We start from the raw sequence: 19,979 nt of genomic DNA, 5'->3' as shown, positions 1-19,979 counted from the left end.
ACTGAGCTGAAAGCCATGAAAGCTTATTTAACCCTTTCATTCACCCTACAGGAAAGACGTCTTATTATTCAAACAAAATAATTTTCAATTATCAGGTAAAACCCATTTTTGCTTTTGCCCATTTATGCTTTTTCTTATAAAATAACCTGACTGTACTCTTGCTGCACTGCAGTAAGGAAAATCGCTCAGGCTTAATCTTTCAAGGCTTCTCATACAACCTGTTGTACCTTTCCCAGTGAGGGAGCAAGAGAACAGGTCATGTCCTAAATATTCCCAAATACATTTAAATTGAGTATCGTACTCTTTCTCAGCTGCTTTAAGATAATAATCATTAATTGGGGTTATTCATGGGAATGAAGGAAAGATTGTACTTCACGTTCATATACTACCTGGAGAGCTTATCTAAATACCTGATACACAGCCATAATCCTCCTCAGTCAGGAGAAAGAACGCCTTTACTTGGTTTAGGTAAAGTATTTCTGGAGTGACACAAAGCAAACCAGAATCCTCTTTAAGACACCCACCCATAAGAAGGGTGCGGTGAAAAGATCACCCAAGGAAGAAATCATATGGCAGACTGGAAGAGATATTCTCATTTCCTTTGTAGGCAAGTGAGGCCAGGTCAGGAGGCCGTTAAAACAGTCATATGCCAATGAGCCAGAGATGAGAGGTACAGTGCACCATATGTAGACGGGAGGCAGTTTTAGAGGGGATGTGTTGGAGCTTCGTGACAAGGCTTGGAGAATAATAAGGCTAGTGAGCACAACCTGCTCTGACAATTTGCCAGCTAGAGGAAGGACATGAGCGCTAAGATGCTGGAGAGGTCTAGAAGGGAAAAGACTTCTCTCTCGTGGACAGCTGACTTTGCACAAGGCTACCTTCCCACAGTTTCAGTGTAATTAGGAAGATGAATTTTGAGATGTATGTGCACACCCCTATGAGCTCAACAGAACGCAAGAGTTTGCCATGGGTGATAGCTTACTTGGAGTGCTAGGTCTCTGGTTCAGCTGTTTGTTCATGCTTTTGGATTGTTTTCTGTAGGGAACTCTGCAGGAAGAGATGGCACAAGAGAAAGCAGTGAGATGGGCTGAGACTCACATTGACAACCTGCTTACCCAGTATCTTAAAAAAAACCACCTGAATCACTAAACAGCAGTAGTCAGGGCACCAGCAAGAAGTAACAGGCTTTCGGAATGGAGAATGTCCTACTGTAAAACACATGACTACTCTACACAATTTGACCCATTCCAAGATTTCGTGACAATTTTAGGACCAAGGCATTATGTTCAGGTAGGAAATTCTTACCAGGTGGTGAGAATGGCCTGGGATGGACAGCAGCCAAAAGTTAGTGGAAGGGGCATCACTTCATATTTTATTTGCTGATGATTTTTTTGAGGTATCCTCCTAAACTTGATTGTGTTTGCTTTATGAACTCAGTCCCATGATCGCATGGCAGGTGGCTTACTCATCTTCTTATGCCAGAGAAACACTCAAATTCCATCCACACACGCTATTTTAGAAATAACTGGGAAGGTTAACAAGTTCCTTACTGGATTTAATTCACATTAACTGAGTCCTGCTGATTTATTCTCAATGTCTAAAAGGTCAGCCTATCCGCTGCATCATGCTGCATTTATGACAAAATATTCAACTTAACAGTATTCTTTATTTAGCGTAGCTGGACACTGAAAAATGCATCACTAGCAAGGTAGGATAGCAAGACACTTAAAAGAGAGAAAGGATGCGTAGGATTAATTGCTGTAATTTCTGTAAACTTGCAGGATGTAAGAAGACCTGGGATGAGCTTGCCTGTTAGCTTTTGCATATATTCCAGGTGGATGTCTCATTTAATGTCAATGAGGGTTGAAGCATTGTCTTAGAACACACGTGATGGATGAGACAAGGCAGGGCTGAGCATCAGGGGCATGCTGCTGACTTTGCAGCCTGTGCAGCTTCCCAATTGCTGCCACTCCATCCTCTCACCAGCACCAAAGAGAAGCACTGCAGGACTATTAAGGCTCTGTTATTAGTATTAGGCATGCTGCTGCTGTCTCACACTTGACCTGAAGAAGAGACTAGGCTCATGGAGATACAGGCTCTGAGCTAAAGGAGCTCAAGTAGTAGACACCTTCATGTTCCAGGGAGAGCACATCTTCTGACTGAAGACCAAATCCAGTGTAATGTTTTTTTGAAGCATAACTGTATCACTCAGCATGGAAAAAAAAACCCCAAAAACCTAAAAAACAACCAAAAATCCTACCTACTCGCTATGCTAGCAAATGTCAGAGGCTGATATAGCAGCATCAGTACCAGACAAAAGCTTTTGTTTCCATTGCTTGTCCCTTTGGAAGTTTAGAAAGCAATTTTGCAGACTGGGAAAAAAACATCTCTTAGCGGCATGGCCGCTAGAGGACTCTGCTGGCCCAGCGATGCTGGCTTTGCCACAGTCCTCATCTCTCCTGTGGACAAGCTTCAGAAAGGAAGGAAATGGGCTACCACAGGCTGATTTTATCTGCCCCACTGCATCATTTGGGCTCAGAATCTTAAAACTGGTTGGAATGATTCCTGACGTACAGAGTAAAAACAAACTGACGGTTCACCTCTGTCCTTTTGCTGACAAGGTGCTCTTAGCAAAGATATTCATACAGCTTCCATAGCACAGGAAGACATAAATTCAAATACACAAAGCTGACCTTTCCTAATTCTTACCCGTGCACCATCGCCTTTGATGGAAGAGAGGTTAGACCACTTCAAATACAAAGCTTCAGGTTAAACTTTGCCTGTACAAAACTTTAAAATAGTAGCAGCTCAGAGACTGAAATTTGGTATTTTTTGGCTAAGTTGAGACTTGCAAGCAAAACTTAGTACAGAGGAACCAACAGACAGACAGATGTACTGGTCATATACACCTTGTTTCATCAGGGAACCAAGCTGAAAATATTTATAGCTTAGTGAAAGAAATTGCCCTCACTCACATGCCTGTACTCCCATGGAAAAAAAATCCCTGTGCAGACACTTGGAGAAACAGTTTCATCTGAGCTTGGTGGAAAGTATGCCATGTGGAGGAACCCAGTTTTGGCAAAGCTTTTGGGTTTGTGTTTATAGCAAGGAAAACATTTATTCCTCTATCGTTAGCTGCTGATGCACAGCTCAGGGAAGGTGTTGCAGTTCACCTTCTGCAGCATGGTGTCCTGATACTGGAGATGGGGTGAAAGCGGAGACTACGGCTTTAGACGTAATGATCATGACCAACCGCTTCAGTGGATGAGAACAAATAATGGGCAGTCTTGGAGGAAGGACAAATTACTAGAAGAAACATTGTTGTGGCTTTTGAGTTAGAACCTAGATTAGGGAATATAGAACAGGTGTTCAACAAAAAGCCATACTGAGCTGGATGCTAAGAGCCAGTGCCATAGCTCGCGTATGTTCCAGGAGAAACAGGCTCTTCTGATCTGCTAGGTAAGAAAATTTTAAGTCACCTACGTGCTGCTGTCACATGCTCCTGGGAAGCCACTGAGATCATAGAATCGTTTAGGTTGGAAAAGACCATTACAGATCAACCTATTGGACTTGGGAGATTACATTAACAACCGCATTGCCTTTCCTTGCACGCTGACCGTACCTATCTGCAGTATACAGCAACAGGGTAACAAGCTGAAATGATTGCAAGACATTTGAGGGGGGCCACAAGGGAACTACTTCTGAGGATAAACAAAGCCCTTCCCCTGCCTCCCCATGCCCTGTATGTCCTACACAAAGTCTGGTATCCCTTTGAGAGGATGCCATGGCAGAACATGGGCTCCAGCAACAGGGTCCAGCCTTCTGCTTATCTGTGCTATGCCTGCAGCCTCTACCTCACACCAGCAGCTCAGATGTTTTCCCCCCAAGGCTCTGTGCTGGGTCCCTGCTGAGAAAACACCTCCCATCAGCTGCAGGCATCGCCCGTGGCCACAGCAACAACACGTGCTCTGCCTCTTCTGGGAAGACCTCTACCCTTCCTTCTCCTACGTGTACTTGTCTGGAAGGCAGGAGAGCAGGAAGAAGGTCTGGGCCACAGCTCCGCTTCCAAAATCAGATCAGTGTGGGTGAGATGGGACATTTCTTCCTGAGGAAGACAACAGGTGGCATGAGCTACAAGGGGAGCTTCCAGGTAGGGAAAGGAAAGCACACACCAAAATGTTGTGGGAGATGAGCCTGGCTACAAATGCAGCTTTGAAACTGCCATGGAGTTTTTAAAGTGACTGACCTGGCACTTTCTTTTTTCACTGTAAGCCAAAAACATTTCCTGGCTTGTCATCAGAAACCATTTTCTGATGTTTCTGCAGTTACACTGAATTCAGTGGAGCCAGAGGAGCTTCTAATACCTGAGAATCTTTTTCATGGCTAGTTTTAAGGCTAAGTCCCCACCCTTCCCATTTAATAGATAACTGCTTCTCCTCCATCCCACCCTGATCTCTGCCCTGCAGAGTTGTTCAGGTCCTGCTGTAGACAATGGTAACAGACAGGCCCTTTTCCAAGGGGCACCCTTGCTTTCTGTCCTAAACCTTGCTCTTCCTCCTCTTATTACAACTGTAACTAACTTAAACATCACAAGTTTCAAATGGCTAAAGTTAGATTTTTAATTATTGCCAGTTAGGCAAGGTGAATACTGTTCCATGTGTCTATGCTTGTAGGTTCCAAAAAATAATAATCACTTTTTAAGGCAGTTTGGAAAGATTTAACCTTATTAGATTTTAAATGAGATTTGACTTAAACAACCACTGTTAAATGGAGTGTTTTAGCAGCATACCCAGAAACCTCATAAGCCCAAATAATGCATTAAAAGGATTGATTTCCTTACAATAAATTAGGACTTTTAAAAGCAACAATTGCTATAGTGCTACTATATTTGAATTGTAACTTTTTCCATTAAAGTCAAGCCGTAGAACTGTTTCTAAGGAGAGTTTTAAAACTAAACTATTTAAACCAGAGTTTAGGTGAAAAGGAAGGAATACGGTGATGCAAAGCACTGCGGAGGGTGGGATGTCAGATGTCCTCAACAAACAATTGTGAAGAGAGAACTGGCCAACAAACAAACAAACCTAACAACAACAATAACTTATTTCCTACCAGTCCTGCACTGCATTGAAAGAGTCTTCACTGGTGATATCATACATGAGGATGAAGCCCATGGCTCCTCGGTAGTAGGCTGTAGTGATGGTCCTGTATCTTTCTTGTCCAGCTGTATCCTGGAACAGAAGGGAATATTATGCTTTAAGACTTCAATTCTACAGAAACAGGAATTGTAGTTAGATCTAAAATAAGGCAGCCATTTTTTCTTATTATATATTTTAGAATTCTCATTTGCTCCCACTGAAATGAACTCTACTTAGATTTTAGCATTAATTGGGCTTTTGCATCAACTATGATTTGTTAAATGCATTTTGACACATGTACTATTAAAAAAATAACCAAAGATGTCAACCCTTTAATTGCTCTTCTCTGCCTCAGTCTCAATGCAATAATAAAATCTTAGCAGAGTTCACCGAAAGCTGACACTTCAAAGCAGAGGCAATGGAAAGCAGTCCAGGACCATACCAGGCAAAAGACATTTATGTGCTGCAATTTCATGTCACGGTCAGGAAAACATCCTTGAGATAGATGCTGTGGGTGACTTGGTTCTTACCTGAGGTTAAAGACAACAATTAAAGACTCGATGCAATGAAAATTATTCTACGAAGAGAATTTAATGTGGAATGTCCCAATCACAATGTCTGAGGTGCACGTACTCATTCAAGATTTACTAATCCTCTCCAGCTTAATTCTGTCTCTAGAGTGCTGAAGAATACTTTTACCTGCAGTTGTCATTTCTGTGTTCAGCCTGGAAACACAAAGGTGAAATCCTGGCACATACAACAGAAGCATTTCAAGACTTGTGACAGCTGGAAAACACATCAGCTACCATCTGTTGGATGCCAACAACATTTATTCTGCACATTTTGGGTGCCTGCTCTTAAACTGAGGAATATTTCTACATCAGATCAGCAGTCCGGCAGCCAATCCGTTGCCCCTGGACCCGCCTTCTGAACCAGGGAGAGAAGTTGTGTGCTTAACAGTATCTCTCATTCAGGAGATACCTATCATCTGAAAAAGCACATTCCGTCCATCTTTTGGCACACAGCAACCCCATGAAACAGCTGCAGGGAGGCAAAAGGCCTTACCTTCATGTTGGATGTTCAGCGTATGGTATTGACTCTACTTACTCTTATGGGCCAGCAGTTCTGAAATGAATGGTCCTCCAAAAAATTTAGTCCTCCAAAACCCACACTTAAGAAAGCATTTACTGCCACTGTTTTAAAATGCAATTAAAGTTTCTCTTCTCTGGAGAAAGAGACCCTAAAGGACTTATCACTCACTTAACAGCTAGGTGGAAGAGTAAAATAAGGCCGTGCAGAGCACTCTTGCAGAAGCATAGAGCCAGCTTCTGATCAGACACAGCACATCACCACAACACCAGAAGACACACAGAGTGGGAAACTCCTCAGCTTTAAAATCCTCCTGTCCATCATTCCCATACATGCAGCTTTGTTTTGCTGCATGCAAGAGACAGCATCGGCCTTTCCAGAACACATGCCAGCCAGTCCCTGAAAGGGGAAAACATCAATGATCACCTGTTGTTCTGCACCAGAACATCAGAGAGGCTCTCAGTGGGAGGAAAGCGCTTTTAAATAAACTCCCTGCAGCTTGCTTAAAAGGCTCTGCCTATTGCACTACCATGAGACTATCCACAGCTGTAACATGCTGCGAATTTCCCAGTGGAGAGATTATGCGCAGCAGGAATCTTGCTGGTTCTCCACCACGCTTCTGGAAAGAGAAGGGATTTTCCCCCTGAAACTTGTGCATTTATTTCAAGACAGGGTGGTCCATTGGCTGATCACGGCGAGACATTAAACACTCACTGAGAAAGAGTCCTCCTATTCCCTCCCGACAAGAAGTACCAGAATGATATACCTCACAGCCCGAGTGACCACTTCTTCTGCCATTGATAAATCCATCACAGAACACTCTCGTATTCCCTGACACCGCATCCTCACTTAGCTGCTGAACAGCTAAACCAGCCATGCCAGCTACATCCTGACTGTATTTCAAGTGCGAAAGGTCTCAGCAGCAATTGGATCATTCTGTTTCTTCAGACACATGATAGTTGCTTTATTTTCAGCCTGATTTCCTAAGGACATGAGAATTATTAAATCATCGGTCTCCATACGTATATGCTCCTTATAACTCTGCTGACTTCCGATCAAATTTGACACTCTCCAAGGTACATTCTTACCAATGTCACAAAATAGTTGGTGAGGTGAAGAAGAGCGCATACCTTAGCTGGGGAAAAAAAGCTTAAGTGCAACGCGTATCTTTTTCTGACACCAAAGGATCCGCAGGGGAGAGGCTTTCTTCATGCCTCATTATGAGAAAGACCTAAATCAGTATTAGCAACTTCTCAGATCCTGCAGACGACAAGAAGAAACAAATCCATAGGAAGTCGGGCTTCTCCAGTTCTCATGCTCACAGCCTTGCTGTTTTACACCTGCATTCCCAGGTTCTTCTGTCTCCCAAATCTCATCTTCTGTTTTCTGCTCTGTGTTTAACTAGTGCTCATTTTGATTTAGGGCATGAGGCCGTGACCAGGCAGTAAGCAACTGCAAGGCACGTTCTCTAGCTACACACAGAATAATTTGGAAAGAAATTAAATTTGACAATGGCTCGGAGCAAGGAGTTAGCTCTGAGGATGTACACCCAGGCTGTCCTGGGAAGCAGCCCCAAGGGACTCTGAAGGTGGCCTCCAAAACCTGCCCTGGTACCATCCCAGTGCCTCAGCATAAGGAGGAACTGGACTCCGCCCGCAGAGTTCATCTGTGTTAAAGGCAAACTGTGCTATTGCCCAAAAGGTCTGAAATTTAGTTAACTCTGGTTTGTTGGTTTCAGCATTCTGCCCACGAACCCCCTGTGTGGGGGTGGGCGAGAGACAGGAACGTGGCTGCAGGAGGTACAGAAGCCCAAAGGGCTACATGCCTCTGCTCAGCCATAACCCATTCTCTGGTCAGCAATGCACTTACCTCATTAGTAATTAATTTGCATATTCATTAACATCTACTTAGGTGCCTGCCTTCTCAGGTTATCAAAGGCGGGGGGGAAGGCATCCTATATTTCACGGTATGTAAAGTTTACTCATAACCTTGCCCTGGTAGCAATGTGGTACAGTGCAGAGCTGTGATTCACCTCTGTGTGAGTCACTGATGGATTCCTCACCCTGTTTCACTGCACAGGCACAGAGCATGTCATTTCCCCTTAAAGGTCTTTAGCTGCCTTTCTCCAAATCCATTTGAATCTTTGTAATATCACCCTGAAGTGAATTTTTTCCTCAGGTTATGTTAGCTTCTTAGGCAGCTATAAACTGCCTTACTTTTCTTGACTCGCACCATGGTTTATTCTAGCTCCAGTGAACACCACACACTCCCCAATACTTCAACATAAATAAAATAAAACAAGCTGCAAAATCTGAGCTCAGTTTCTTCAACATTTACAGTAGGTGTCCTTACATCAGTATAAACCACCATAAACCTTAGGTAAGTAGGCATTTCAGTGGTTTATGTGCAAGATGTTTATCTAACGAAGGAGCAAATAACTGACACAGATTGCTTCCCCCCCCAAAGCTGTTTGCAAGATTTCCAGGTAGGCCACAAACTCATTAGAAGACAAGTAGATGAGGCACAGGCAGGGATCAGCAGAAACCCGGTGTAGCTCTAATTAACAGTCTAGCAAATGCCTGGGAAGAAGAGCCCAAGCCTTCAGCATTCAGAAGCCTGTTTGGCTGTCCCTGATGAGGAATCAGAAGGCTTGGTTGTAACCAAGCATGGAAGGGTCTCTGAGAGGTATATTTACACTAACGTGCTAACAACTCTGTTCTTTTCCAGCTTACATACGCACCCGTCCTTGATACAAACAATTAAAAAAACCCCACAAGACCATTAGTTGGTAGCTTGAAATAAAAATTTGAAGGTTTTGCATTAATGAGCAATCAAAATTCAGTGTTTATCAGAGGAGAAAATGACCTAAATTCATTTGCATTATGTGCAGATGCCCTCTACTCACAAGATCCATCACCTAAACATTCACAAAGGGAGCACAACCAGCTTTTCTTAAATTTGCTTGGCTGTCTCAGCTGAAACAGCAAGGTACTTACACAGGAAACGTATTTGAGTTTTTAAATCACAACAGATGCTCTTTGCTGCAGGTCTGAAAAATCAGATTCTCTGACTCTGAACCATCGCTTTTCTAGTGAAGATTTCCAGCCGCAAGCTCTTTGTTCCAAATAAAATGTCACTGAAACTTCTCATCTGTACCGGATTTAAGCCCCTCAGCACCATGACTGTTCTATCAGTATATGTGACAAACAGCCTCTAAAGAAATAAGCCTTTCAATTTGTTTTTAAAAGGACTGTGGCTTGATTTTGGATTTTTTTTTTTTAAAGAAAACAAAACAAAACAATAAGAGTCTCCTGTTGTCCAGATGCTTGTCAACAATTAGAAGATGCATGTACTTGGCACCATCCTTGCTTAGGCTGCTCAGACTCAGGACAAAGGCTACCTCAACTCCAATAACCATCACCAAACACAATTTTGGGGCTTCATCAGCCGTGGTGAAGGAGAAACCTCTTCTTCCCTGCTGTTCAGCATCACATCATTTCGCATCTTCTTCAGAGGCTGGTCAGCCTTGGAGACAGGATCATGGGCTTCAGGACCCCATGGTTATAGGGGCAGCAAGTTGTTAGACATCAAAGTGTTGGGAAACATCTGCCTCCCTGCAAACATAGCTCAGTTCTGAGCCCGACTGGCCACGTCAGCTCCTCTTCTCTACAAGACAGATAACCTGAATAAGCAAGAAATAAAGGCACGTCCTTAAGGCAGAGGGCTGTTTGTCCTGCTTCAGGCCAGTCTGGCGCTCAGTAATACTTGTCCCCTTTACTTTCTCTTCGATCGGAACTCCTGGATGTTACATTAACACGCGCACATTTCCTTTGCAAGAGTGCACTTTTGCGTGGAAGGCACCAAGAATCAGCTAAACAAAAGTCACCTTGAGAAAGAGGAAGGGGGTTAAAAAACAGCGAAGAACCACAAGGGGTGAGTGAAAAGAGTGACCTTGGGCAAACTGGTAGGTGCCGTTAATAAGAGAATGCTAACATTGAGCTTACTGTTCCTGCTGGCAGCTAGAAATAGGAACAAACAGGCAAGCAAGATGAGTCACTGGTTAAGACATGGGAAAGACGTGATGTCATGAAAAGCCTGTGAAGTTTCAATTGCTGCCAGGAGCAAAATAACACCTGGTTCCTTCAGAGCTCAGCTCTGATTAAAATGCTCGAGTTCATCAGATTGTATTAAGCATTTTTTTTTCCCCTCTCTTGTTATTGAGTGCTCCCATTGCCCAAGAGTCACTGGAACCTACTCGACACATTTAGATACTTTGAGAGCCAGTTTGATTTGAGCAACATTAGCAATATGCAGCAAACCATTTCTGTTGTGAAAAAAACCCCAACCCACCAACACAAAACACCCTGCCTTTTTTGTTAAAAGGCTCTATATCCTTACAAGTGTTTTTTAAACATTTCCCCACTATGGCTATCTTCACTTCAACTCTTTGAAGGCAGTAAAACCAGAAGCCTTGGATAATTTCACTACGACCGGCTGCAGAAGCTTCACTTTTCCCATCCTATCGTGCTTACCCTGTACAGAAGCTCCTATCACCTTGTTTTCTCCAGCATTCCCACACTAACTGCTCTCACCGTGGAGGTGGAAATTTTACAAAAAGAGACTTTTAATATATGCACAGCCTATGAGAGCTCACCAGTATCTGGTCAGTCATCAGAGGCCTCAGTCTTCCCCAACATACACATGCTTTAAAAATTGTCCCCTGTAACTCAGTGGCTGAGTGTCCCTCCAGGTGAGGCACTGAACTTTTCTTTTTAAAGTACTTTTGTAAACCAAGTTGATGGACAAGGAGGAAAAACAATCAGTGTAGGTTGACCTCATCCACCATTACAACATTTCTGTTGGCTGGGAAGCCCCAGTCCTTTAACTTTGCTCAGCAGCTCCACACCATTGAAGACAAAAAGTGAATGACTGAAAATACAACGGGGTGCATTTGCTCAGCAGAATGCAATTTCCAAACTGGAATCAGGCCAAGGTACTGTGATGAACACTCCTGCTTATGACCTAGTAAGATGTTAAAAAAATTATTTCCATTTTCCCCGGTGTCTTGAGATTGTAGTGAGGATTAGCAGCAGTTGCCCTTCCTGATCTGTGAAATGGTAAGGAGGATTGAAATAGGGCTGCCTGCTTATGAACATTATCTGCTCTTCTCATCTTTTTGCAGATTGAGTTTCTCTGTTAGAGCATTTAAAAGACAGTGGCTGCAAAAGAGAAATCACACGAAGAGGTACACACAAAGATGAAGTTCATTGTGCACGTTTCTTAAATTTTACAGAACTGAAAAGTCCTCTTTTTCATGACTAGGAATTAATATGAAGATCAGTCTGATATTTTTTGATCCTTCCTGATCCAGTTACCTTGATAGAATAATAACGACATGCCTTTAATAAAAATGTGTAGCATCCACACCACATACCTACTTCCAACTTCCACTTCTTTTGCTGTGAATAAACAGCAGAAGGTAACAGCAAACAAAGTTCAGAGGTATGATGCATTTGAAAGCCCATCCACTGCGGGCAAGTGATAAAACCATCGCTGCTATGATAAAAAAAATTAAAGAAAATATTAAGAGTGAGATCCTAGAATAAACACATTTTTAGGCACTAAATGCATTTTTATATAAGAATATTTTGCCAGTTTTGCAAGATCTTTTTAGTTGTCCCACACATATCCTTTAATTCCGTTAATTGTAGAATCATAGGGTTGGAAGGGACCTCTGGAGATCATCTAGTCCAACCCCCGTGCCAGAGCACTGTAAGAACAGCTGTACCATGCACAGATGTCTGAGCAACGTTAGCCACTATAAGCATTATTAATTAGCTAGGGTTGTTGAGAAGCAGATAAATTAATCACAGCCAGAGTACTTGAGAAGCAGCACTGCACTACTGTGATGAGCAAGTGTGGACATCCTAATGGTCCTGCAGCACAGTGGGTAGACCCTAAGTGGTCCTGCGACAGCCCAGCTACCCCTGCGTGTGTCGTGCTGACCCATAGAGATGTCCAGCAGCAAGGAAACTCTCAATACGTTATGAATCAGCTGCCAAAGGAACAAATGCAAAATCCCCGAGGAGGAAGTTAAATGGTCTGCCATACAAATCTGTCTAAATTCAGTAGCCTCGTTCTTTGATCTGGAAAGGTACAAGGACAGGTGAAGGGAATTAGCATTACTGTGCTATCGGCCTGCCTCCCCCTCAAACCTACGCAAGTGAAACCGAGCAAATCCCAGCTCCGAGAGCAGCAGAACAAGACCCAGACTTCCTGGAGCCTATTTCTAGGTGATCAAATGTCATGGTAACCAGACAGAGAGGCAGGCAGTGACAGAGAGAGGGGCTGCTCTGCTCTGCGCAGGGCTGGCGGCAGCCCCCCCTGACTCCGGTCCCCCCTGGCAGCATCACGGTGGTACCCGGTCCTGACCACGGATGCACCACTCTTGGCAAGACCTTCAGGTAACTCATTCACAAAGCAAATATTTATGTCCGAAGGTGTTTATGATTCTCAATGACTTTGGGCCCGGGAGACCTGTTAGCACCCCAAACCGTCAGAAAACTTAGTTCTCTGCTACGAGCGTCACTCCTAGGGCTTATTCTTAGCAAGGGAAGATTTCAGCTTATTTAGTAGTGGATTAGAGCTAAATCCAGGCCTCATACTTCACAAGAACCTTCTAGAGATATTATGTCAAGGGGGTCAATTCTAAGACAAAGCGCTCAGAAATTCTGGGGAGGTGTTTATGATATTTCTAAGATAAAAACACCAAATCAAATTACAGCCGTGAGGCAAGAACATGTGCTTTAAATTGAAAGGCAGCAGCAAGAAAAAAAAGAAGATAACCAAACACAGTTTATATTAAGAACCACATGACAATTAAAAGACTAATTCTTTTAAGGTCTTTAAAACCTTACTGTGTAATTTTTCAAGATTTGGTGGAAATTTAGAGTTGATCGGGCAATTTCCAATTTATTATCTCCCAAATTAGGAAAAAAGTCCCTTTGCTGAATTCAGGTGAGCATTAAATAAAAATATAAAGACGTTTAAGGTTCTAGCACTCAAGAGGGTAGAATGAAAGCTTAAAGACAACAAAACCCAAGAACAATCTGAAGCTCATAAATCAGAAGGTAAATAGAAACGAAATAGGTACCTTTCTTACTTCAGTGGAGTTTGAAATACATTTTCCAAACACTGAAATTAGCAATAACATAGATTCCTCTATCTCAAACGTTTATATTTGATAGAAATGTGCACATACTCTGAAAAGCAATGCAATAAATAAATCTGATACAGTTCTTCACTGGTGACATGAAAGGTTTTTTTTTTAAATTCACAAAAATGTAAAAAAACAATCAAATGGAATTTGAAACTTTCCAAGTAAACCCACATCTCTGCTGAGAATAGAAAGGAAGACTTTCAGCTAAAGGACAGCTATTTTGGAGTAGTCGTAAGCATCTTAAAATAGAGGCTTAGAATTCAAGTTCTTTGTCAACCACAACAGTACACGCATGATGATGCTCAGTAACAACACGAGACAAAGAAAATAATCTGCTACCATTTACCGTAATATTTTCTATTAGAACCACACAGTCCAGATTGTTAAACTAGAAATTTCATTGTGTAGCAGCTGCAGATGGCCCTACTGCACCCAAAGCAGTTCAGTAAGCAGCTGTGAGGTCCCTTTGGGGCTGTCATGTGGGCACGGCACCTGTGGGTCTCTTGGTGTGAGGTCCTTTTGCATCCTTATTTGAAGTTCATCCACCTTTGAGGTGATGCCGTCTCCTCCTTTCCATTTGAAAAGGGGGCCATGAGCAAATACTTCCTGATATACATGTGACATGTTTTGCTGTTTGGTATTTTTACTGTGTACTAATCACTTCATCACCACAACACCTCCCAGCTCCGTCTAGGCTGTGTCCTGCTTCCTAGCCTTTGGCCAGTGGACACACTAAGTGCCTGAGTGGCTCAAATCTCACTGATGAAAAGCACATCTTCTTATTTACCTTTTTAGAAAGACAGAGGAAAACTACAACAGATTTCCCAGCTGAAGAAAACATGGTTTTGGCATAATAAAAAAGGAAGGACACATAACTAATTTATCTGGCATTCAGACAAACTCCTAAGCCAGTTCTAATCCTCTCCCAGCCAGTCCCTATCGATCAAGAACTGCTTCTCCCCGCTCTAATATCAAATGGGGCTACAATCAAATTTTCTCTACCACCATTACCTACTTGAGACCTTCCAATTACTTCCCTTCACCAGTTGTTTAAAAACCTGACTTTTAGCTGCTCTTCTTGGCAGGAATCACTTTGCACTTCTAAATTAAAGATACTGCACATACGCTCAGTTTAGGAGCAAGCCAAGCCAAAATCCATTCCTCTAGTTCCTTTTTCAAGGACTAATGGTTTTGCTAAGCAATGCAGCAAACAGAGGAAAGGAAGTCCTATCTAAAGGGAAATAAATAAATAAATAAATAATCTTTGAAGACCTACATCATTGAAAAAGACCCCAAGAAACCAGAATACATTTCAAAGAGACTTAGCAAGCAGACCACAGCTAGGTCAATCACAGCAGGTTCTGCAGCAGGTCCACAACTCAGATACTAATGAGAATATCATGTCGGCACTTCAGATGATCAGGATTTCAATGAGAAAGCCTGGCCTAAACTGAGGTTGGACAGATGCTGCTGGGCCCACCTTACATTGCTTTTAAGTATAATCATCTGGAAAATGAGCAGTAATGGATGTTCGCACCAGTGTGAATCTCATACAGTTGAAGTCAACCAATAAAGAATGAATATTGACAAGAAAAATACGTGTGGAGAACTCTATCATATTTCTAATGATTTATTAAGCAACGCGAGGCATAAAAAGCAACAGACTATTTCAAACCCAACTTGCTGCTAGGCTAACACGTGCACATGTACACAAGTGGTAAGGGTCAAAGGATTCTCATCCTAGCAAGAAAAATGCTAGCTACAGAGGTTTGCAACAGCACCACTGTTTACACTTTTTACAGGGTCTGAGTGGGCTTCTACTGAAGGCAACAGAATTACTTTTATTGCAGGTAAATCTACGTGGCAGAGAAGACTGTGCTACAGGGACTGCAGTGTCCCTGATGGTGCACTTACTTGCTCTTCCGATGGAGAGCAGCTCTGCTGCCACATGCCTCCAGGTTCAGCTGTCCCCAGCCATTCCCACTAGTGGGACCTCAGTCAGGGTCTCAAGCCCAGCCTACTGCCTCTACTCACCAGGATCACACAGTTCAGCCCAGATCTGGGGAGATGCCATTTGGCGACTGAACTTTGATACAAAATAAGCCCTGAAGAATTGTAGGCTCCTGCCTCCAACCAGTGACCTCAGTGAAGAATCCTGCATACGCAGAGGTCCTGACGTCTTTCCCGTAAGACTAAGTTTCTAGATAAGAGGAAAAGAAGATGCAGCATTTTCCACTTGATCTGTTTCTCAAAGCACATAAGAGACCCTCAGCTGCAAAAAGAGCTGTTAATGACAACTCCAGACCACCTTATTTAAAGCGAATGAAAATCCTCTGTGCAACAGGGACAGCATGAGATCATATTTGTACAGAACACTAAATGCGTATGATGCTTTACAGATCAACAAAAATTTGGGGGCATCATTCTTCATTATATTCTATCAATTTTACGTTAATATAGCTTCATAAAATAGGGAAACTGCACAGCATCACCCCAAGCAAGTGAAGGACTATCAACAAATCTGTAATTGAAGCAGTCATAGTATCAGGCACAATACAAGCACAAGTTCATGCACAAGCATTATGCTGCTTCCTACATCACCCAGACTGTCCGCCACCAGAAAACTGACAACAGACTCTCTGGATCGTCAGCTCAGTTCAGCAAAGGGCAATTCTACACTCCATTACCATTGCACTTTTAGAAATGCTTCCCAGCCTAGGAATGAATCCGTCCTGTTACATTGGGGAAAACACATACTAAAATATTTATCAAATGAAACCAGCCTCCTTAACGAGAACTAACCCCTGGGCAGATTGAGCTCCTCTGCGTTCATGTGGAGCGACGTGATTTGTTTGGAGAAGGTGCAACAAGTTGATGTTTTGAGGAATACAAGTTATTTACTATGACAGAGTGAAAAAAAGGGTCTTAGGACTTATTCTTGGTCCCACTCCAGTCCAAATCAGTCCTCTTGACCAAAAGGGTGCAAAACCAAATTTTGGAGCAAAGCATAAGGTATAAGTGAACAGAATTAGATCTCCCAATGAGCTAAAGACATTTTAACTCTAAGGGGGCATAACTTCAGCAACAGCATCACTGCTGCAAAACATCATGAAACTACATTTAAATGAACGGCACTTTCTGCCCACTGCTATTTTGCCTTACTCCAATGTCAAAAAAATTATAACTCAACCCAATTTTAGAGGCTCTAGAGCAGCAAGGGAAGCTTTGTTGTTGGCTGCCTGGACCTTACCCTCATGCTTTATATCAAGATTCAGGCAGGGACAGTATCTGGCCTTTCTGCAGAACAGAAATATTTCTGGTCTTGCAGGAAACAGATAATTAGTTTCTGTTTCACTGGTGCACTCATACCACAATCACCATTCTCAGAAGAACAGAGTCCAGAGAATGTATTCCCATTTAAAGCATTAATAAAATTAATACAAAGAACTGAAGGGGGGGGGGGGGGAAACAAAACAGCTTCTGTTCTCACATGGTACCCAGGTCTTCTTTCTCTATCCAGTGTACCAAAGTGGAAGCAATTTCCCTTGACCAAAGGTTTTCTCTTCATCTTCTGAGTCAGTTAAAAAATTATGAAAGCCACAATAATATCCAGATCTCTTTGTTCAGATGTCTCCTTTTGCTAGTTCTTCATATGAAGCCTGAAGGGAAAGCAGAAGACTTCATCCCTACCCTACCACCACTCACTGCACCATGACAAAGCACGTGTGTGAGGACAAGTGCATCCCGTCTTACAGGCTGAGAGTTCCCATAAATCTCAGACACCCTTGACCAGGCCTTTTTTGGGAGACCGTGTGGTAGCATCAGAGCTCATCTCCTGTCAAACCTGCAGCTGAGGAAAGAGAATCCTAAAATCTAATCCACAACGAAGAGTCTTTTACCACAGTTGAGCAGTACTTTGTGCCAGCCTTCCTGATGCTTAGTGACTAAAACTTTCCTAGATCCTAGTTATCCTCATCAAGTAAGGCATAAATAAATACGCTGCAAAGTTTCATCCACAGTGTGTACTCTTCCTGGAGTCAAACAGCCAGACAATAAGTGTTAGATGATAAAGAATAAACACTCTGTTCTAATCTCAGAGTGTCCTTCCACATCACTAATGATATCATATCAAGTCAGCCCTGCATTCATTAGGACAGTTATATCAACAGACAACAAATGTTATATAAAATCTCTTAGATAAGAACAGACAACATACTGGCACATGTTTACCTCCTTTTAATTAATGAACAGACTAGTTGCAGTCTATCTCATGAAATGAGATGTAAACATAAACGACCTCCACATATTCCCTATCTTTCAAAGCAGCTTATTGACAAGAGCTGACGGACAACTTCTCATCCACACTTGCTTCAGTGCTACATCCATTTCTCTGCCACTTCCAAAAAGGAAGAGGCTGCATTTTTGTGCAGAAAGAAGAAAATCAGCGAGTATTAAAGGTGCATTGCCCACAAAAGAAAATGGGAGGGATGGTACTAGAAATACACTGGGATTTCTCCAGAGGGAATGGGATCTGCTGCAGAGACTGGACTACTGGGAAGGAGACACCTCATGACACATCATGGTGGAGGAAAAAGGGACAAACTGAAATGAGCCAAAAGAACAGCAAAGATGATGATGGGAGGGCTGGCTTACTAAAAAACATTGGAAAGGCAAGCTGTGTTTGGATGAGCTAAGTAACAACAATAATCCCAGGATGCTACAGGGTTTGCTTCAGCAAAGGCAAACCAAGGTGCTTCCTTGGGCAGGCAACAGGCTTCTTCAGCTATGCCAGAGACTGGCAGGGACCAGGTCCTCAGGCAGTCTCTCCTTTGGGCTTGAATGACTCCGCTTCTGCAATTCCCAAGGAACATTAGAAACAAAAGACAATAAAGTGATATTATCCTTGTCATAGTCAATAAGGCAAAAGAACTGCTGTTGATCTCACTGGGTCTAGGACTTGTGCCCACTGCACTATTTAAATTTTCAATGGAGTAGGAAAACTCTTCAATCAGTTATTTTATTTGCTAACCACAGACCTCTGCTTCTGCTGGTAGGGGTTTTTTTTGGTTGTTGGGTTTTTCGTTTGCTTGTTTCTTTTTTGAATCTTTGTGTAGAGTTTATTCTGTCAGTTCCAGGGGTTTGGCCAAACTCAGCATGCACAGAGTTGCAGAGAAATCTTGTAAAGCTTAAGACATTCAAAGTCAAAGATGCATTTTGCTCATTGCATTTTGTCAGCTTGTGACTTAGTCTGAATGTTGAACAATTTCATAGAATTGTAACGCAGATTAGTGCACAGACTGCACTGAGAATTATAACCACACTCTGGAGAAGCAGAGTTGTCACCACCTCTACATCCACATCGTTACTGAAAAGCCATTTCTCAGACAATATACTCAGATTTCAGGAGCAAATGATGGGAATACAATTAATGAAATTATCTAATGAAAACAGAAACTCAATTACAGGCTTCACATTGTGCCTCAATTAGACTGTGCTTAGGTCAGAATTCTCAGGTATTAATAGGATTGTTAAAACAGAGAAAACTAACAAGAAAAAAAAAAAATCAATGCTCATAATTAGCATCTTTGTTTTACTAAAAGGTATTGCAGAGCTTCAATTGCAGTATATAGCATCAGAGAGTTTTCAAACACACCATTATAACAGAAGGGAAAACAAGAAATTCAGAAAGAATGTGCTACATTAACTTGATATTGCCATGGTAAACAGCGCTACAATCTTGTAAGAAAGATTAAAAAGATCACAAGTTACCATGGTACCATTGTTCCTTCCAGCTTCATGTTTTCAACACAAAATTGAAAACTTTAAAGGCAACATGGAGCTGCACTTTCTCCACTGCAAACTCATTCATCCTTTTCTGTGGGAAGCTGCAATAACCAGCACAGGATTTTTTCAGAATTTCTTTGTCCACAGGAGTCACCAGCTTGGTATTCAAAATTCATTATAGTTTCCACAATTTGAAAGTGAAATAATTTTCTGGAGGCAGTTTTCCAATGTAACTTCAGACAAAGCATCTGAACCAGATTTCGCTCTCGGGTATGCTGCTATAGAAGCTGGAGTTTTCTGGGTTTGTCTGATCTCAGCTGAGATTAGCAGCTGATCTACCACTGCTTATTCACTTGCTTAACAGTGACAAAAACCTGCCAATTACAAAGCACACTCCTGTCACTCCAGATGGACAGTGCTAGAGGGGCAGCTCGGGGAAACAAGAAGAAAAAAAGCATGTCATACGGTATTAAAGCAAGATAGACAAGGGCACATCACCAGGACCTTTTAGGGGTCTTGCTGAGTCTTTGCAAGGACCTTCTCTCTTCACTGACCTTCCCCTCGTGAATGTTTTCCTCCTAACTATACAATCGCCTTCCTGCCTCCACTGATTGCTTCTGGCCACTTCCAGTGCCCTAGACCTAACTGTATCCCAAATGGTCCTTGCAGAGAAGACCTGAATTTGTGTGACAGACAGACATCCGTAGACACAGCTATGACAAAGCCACTGCCAGGACAACTCTGTGCAATTC

The 19,979-nt window shown here is 42.4% G+C and overlaps 1 protein-coding gene across 5 annotated transcripts in view; it reads right to left on the bottom strand.

The window, feature by feature from the left end:
- The window catches only part of RAB3B (RAB3B, member RAS oncogene family), a 58,121-nt gene that overhangs the window by 7,943 nt on the left and 30,199 nt on the right, over positions 1–19,979 (bottom strand). For all 5 annotated transcript variants that reach the window (XM_063343965.1, XM_063343964.1, XM_063343968.1 and 2 more), the window contains one exon: positions 5,110–5,228. In XM_063343965.1, the coding sequence (XP_063200035.1) occupies positions 5,110–5,228 (119 nt within the window). The remainder of the gene's footprint in view (positions 1–5,109; positions 5,229–19,979) is intronic.

Source organism: Chroicocephalus ridibundus, chromosome 8 (assembly GCF_963924245.1).
Source record: "Chroicocephalus ridibundus chromosome 8, bChrRid1.1, whole genome shotgun sequence".
NCBI classification, from domain to species: Eukaryota; Metazoa; Chordata; class Aves; order Charadriiformes; family Laridae; genus Chroicocephalus; species Chroicocephalus ridibundus.
Note: the sequence above shows the minus strand (reverse complement) of the source record. Positions and strands in the feature narration are given on the sequence as shown.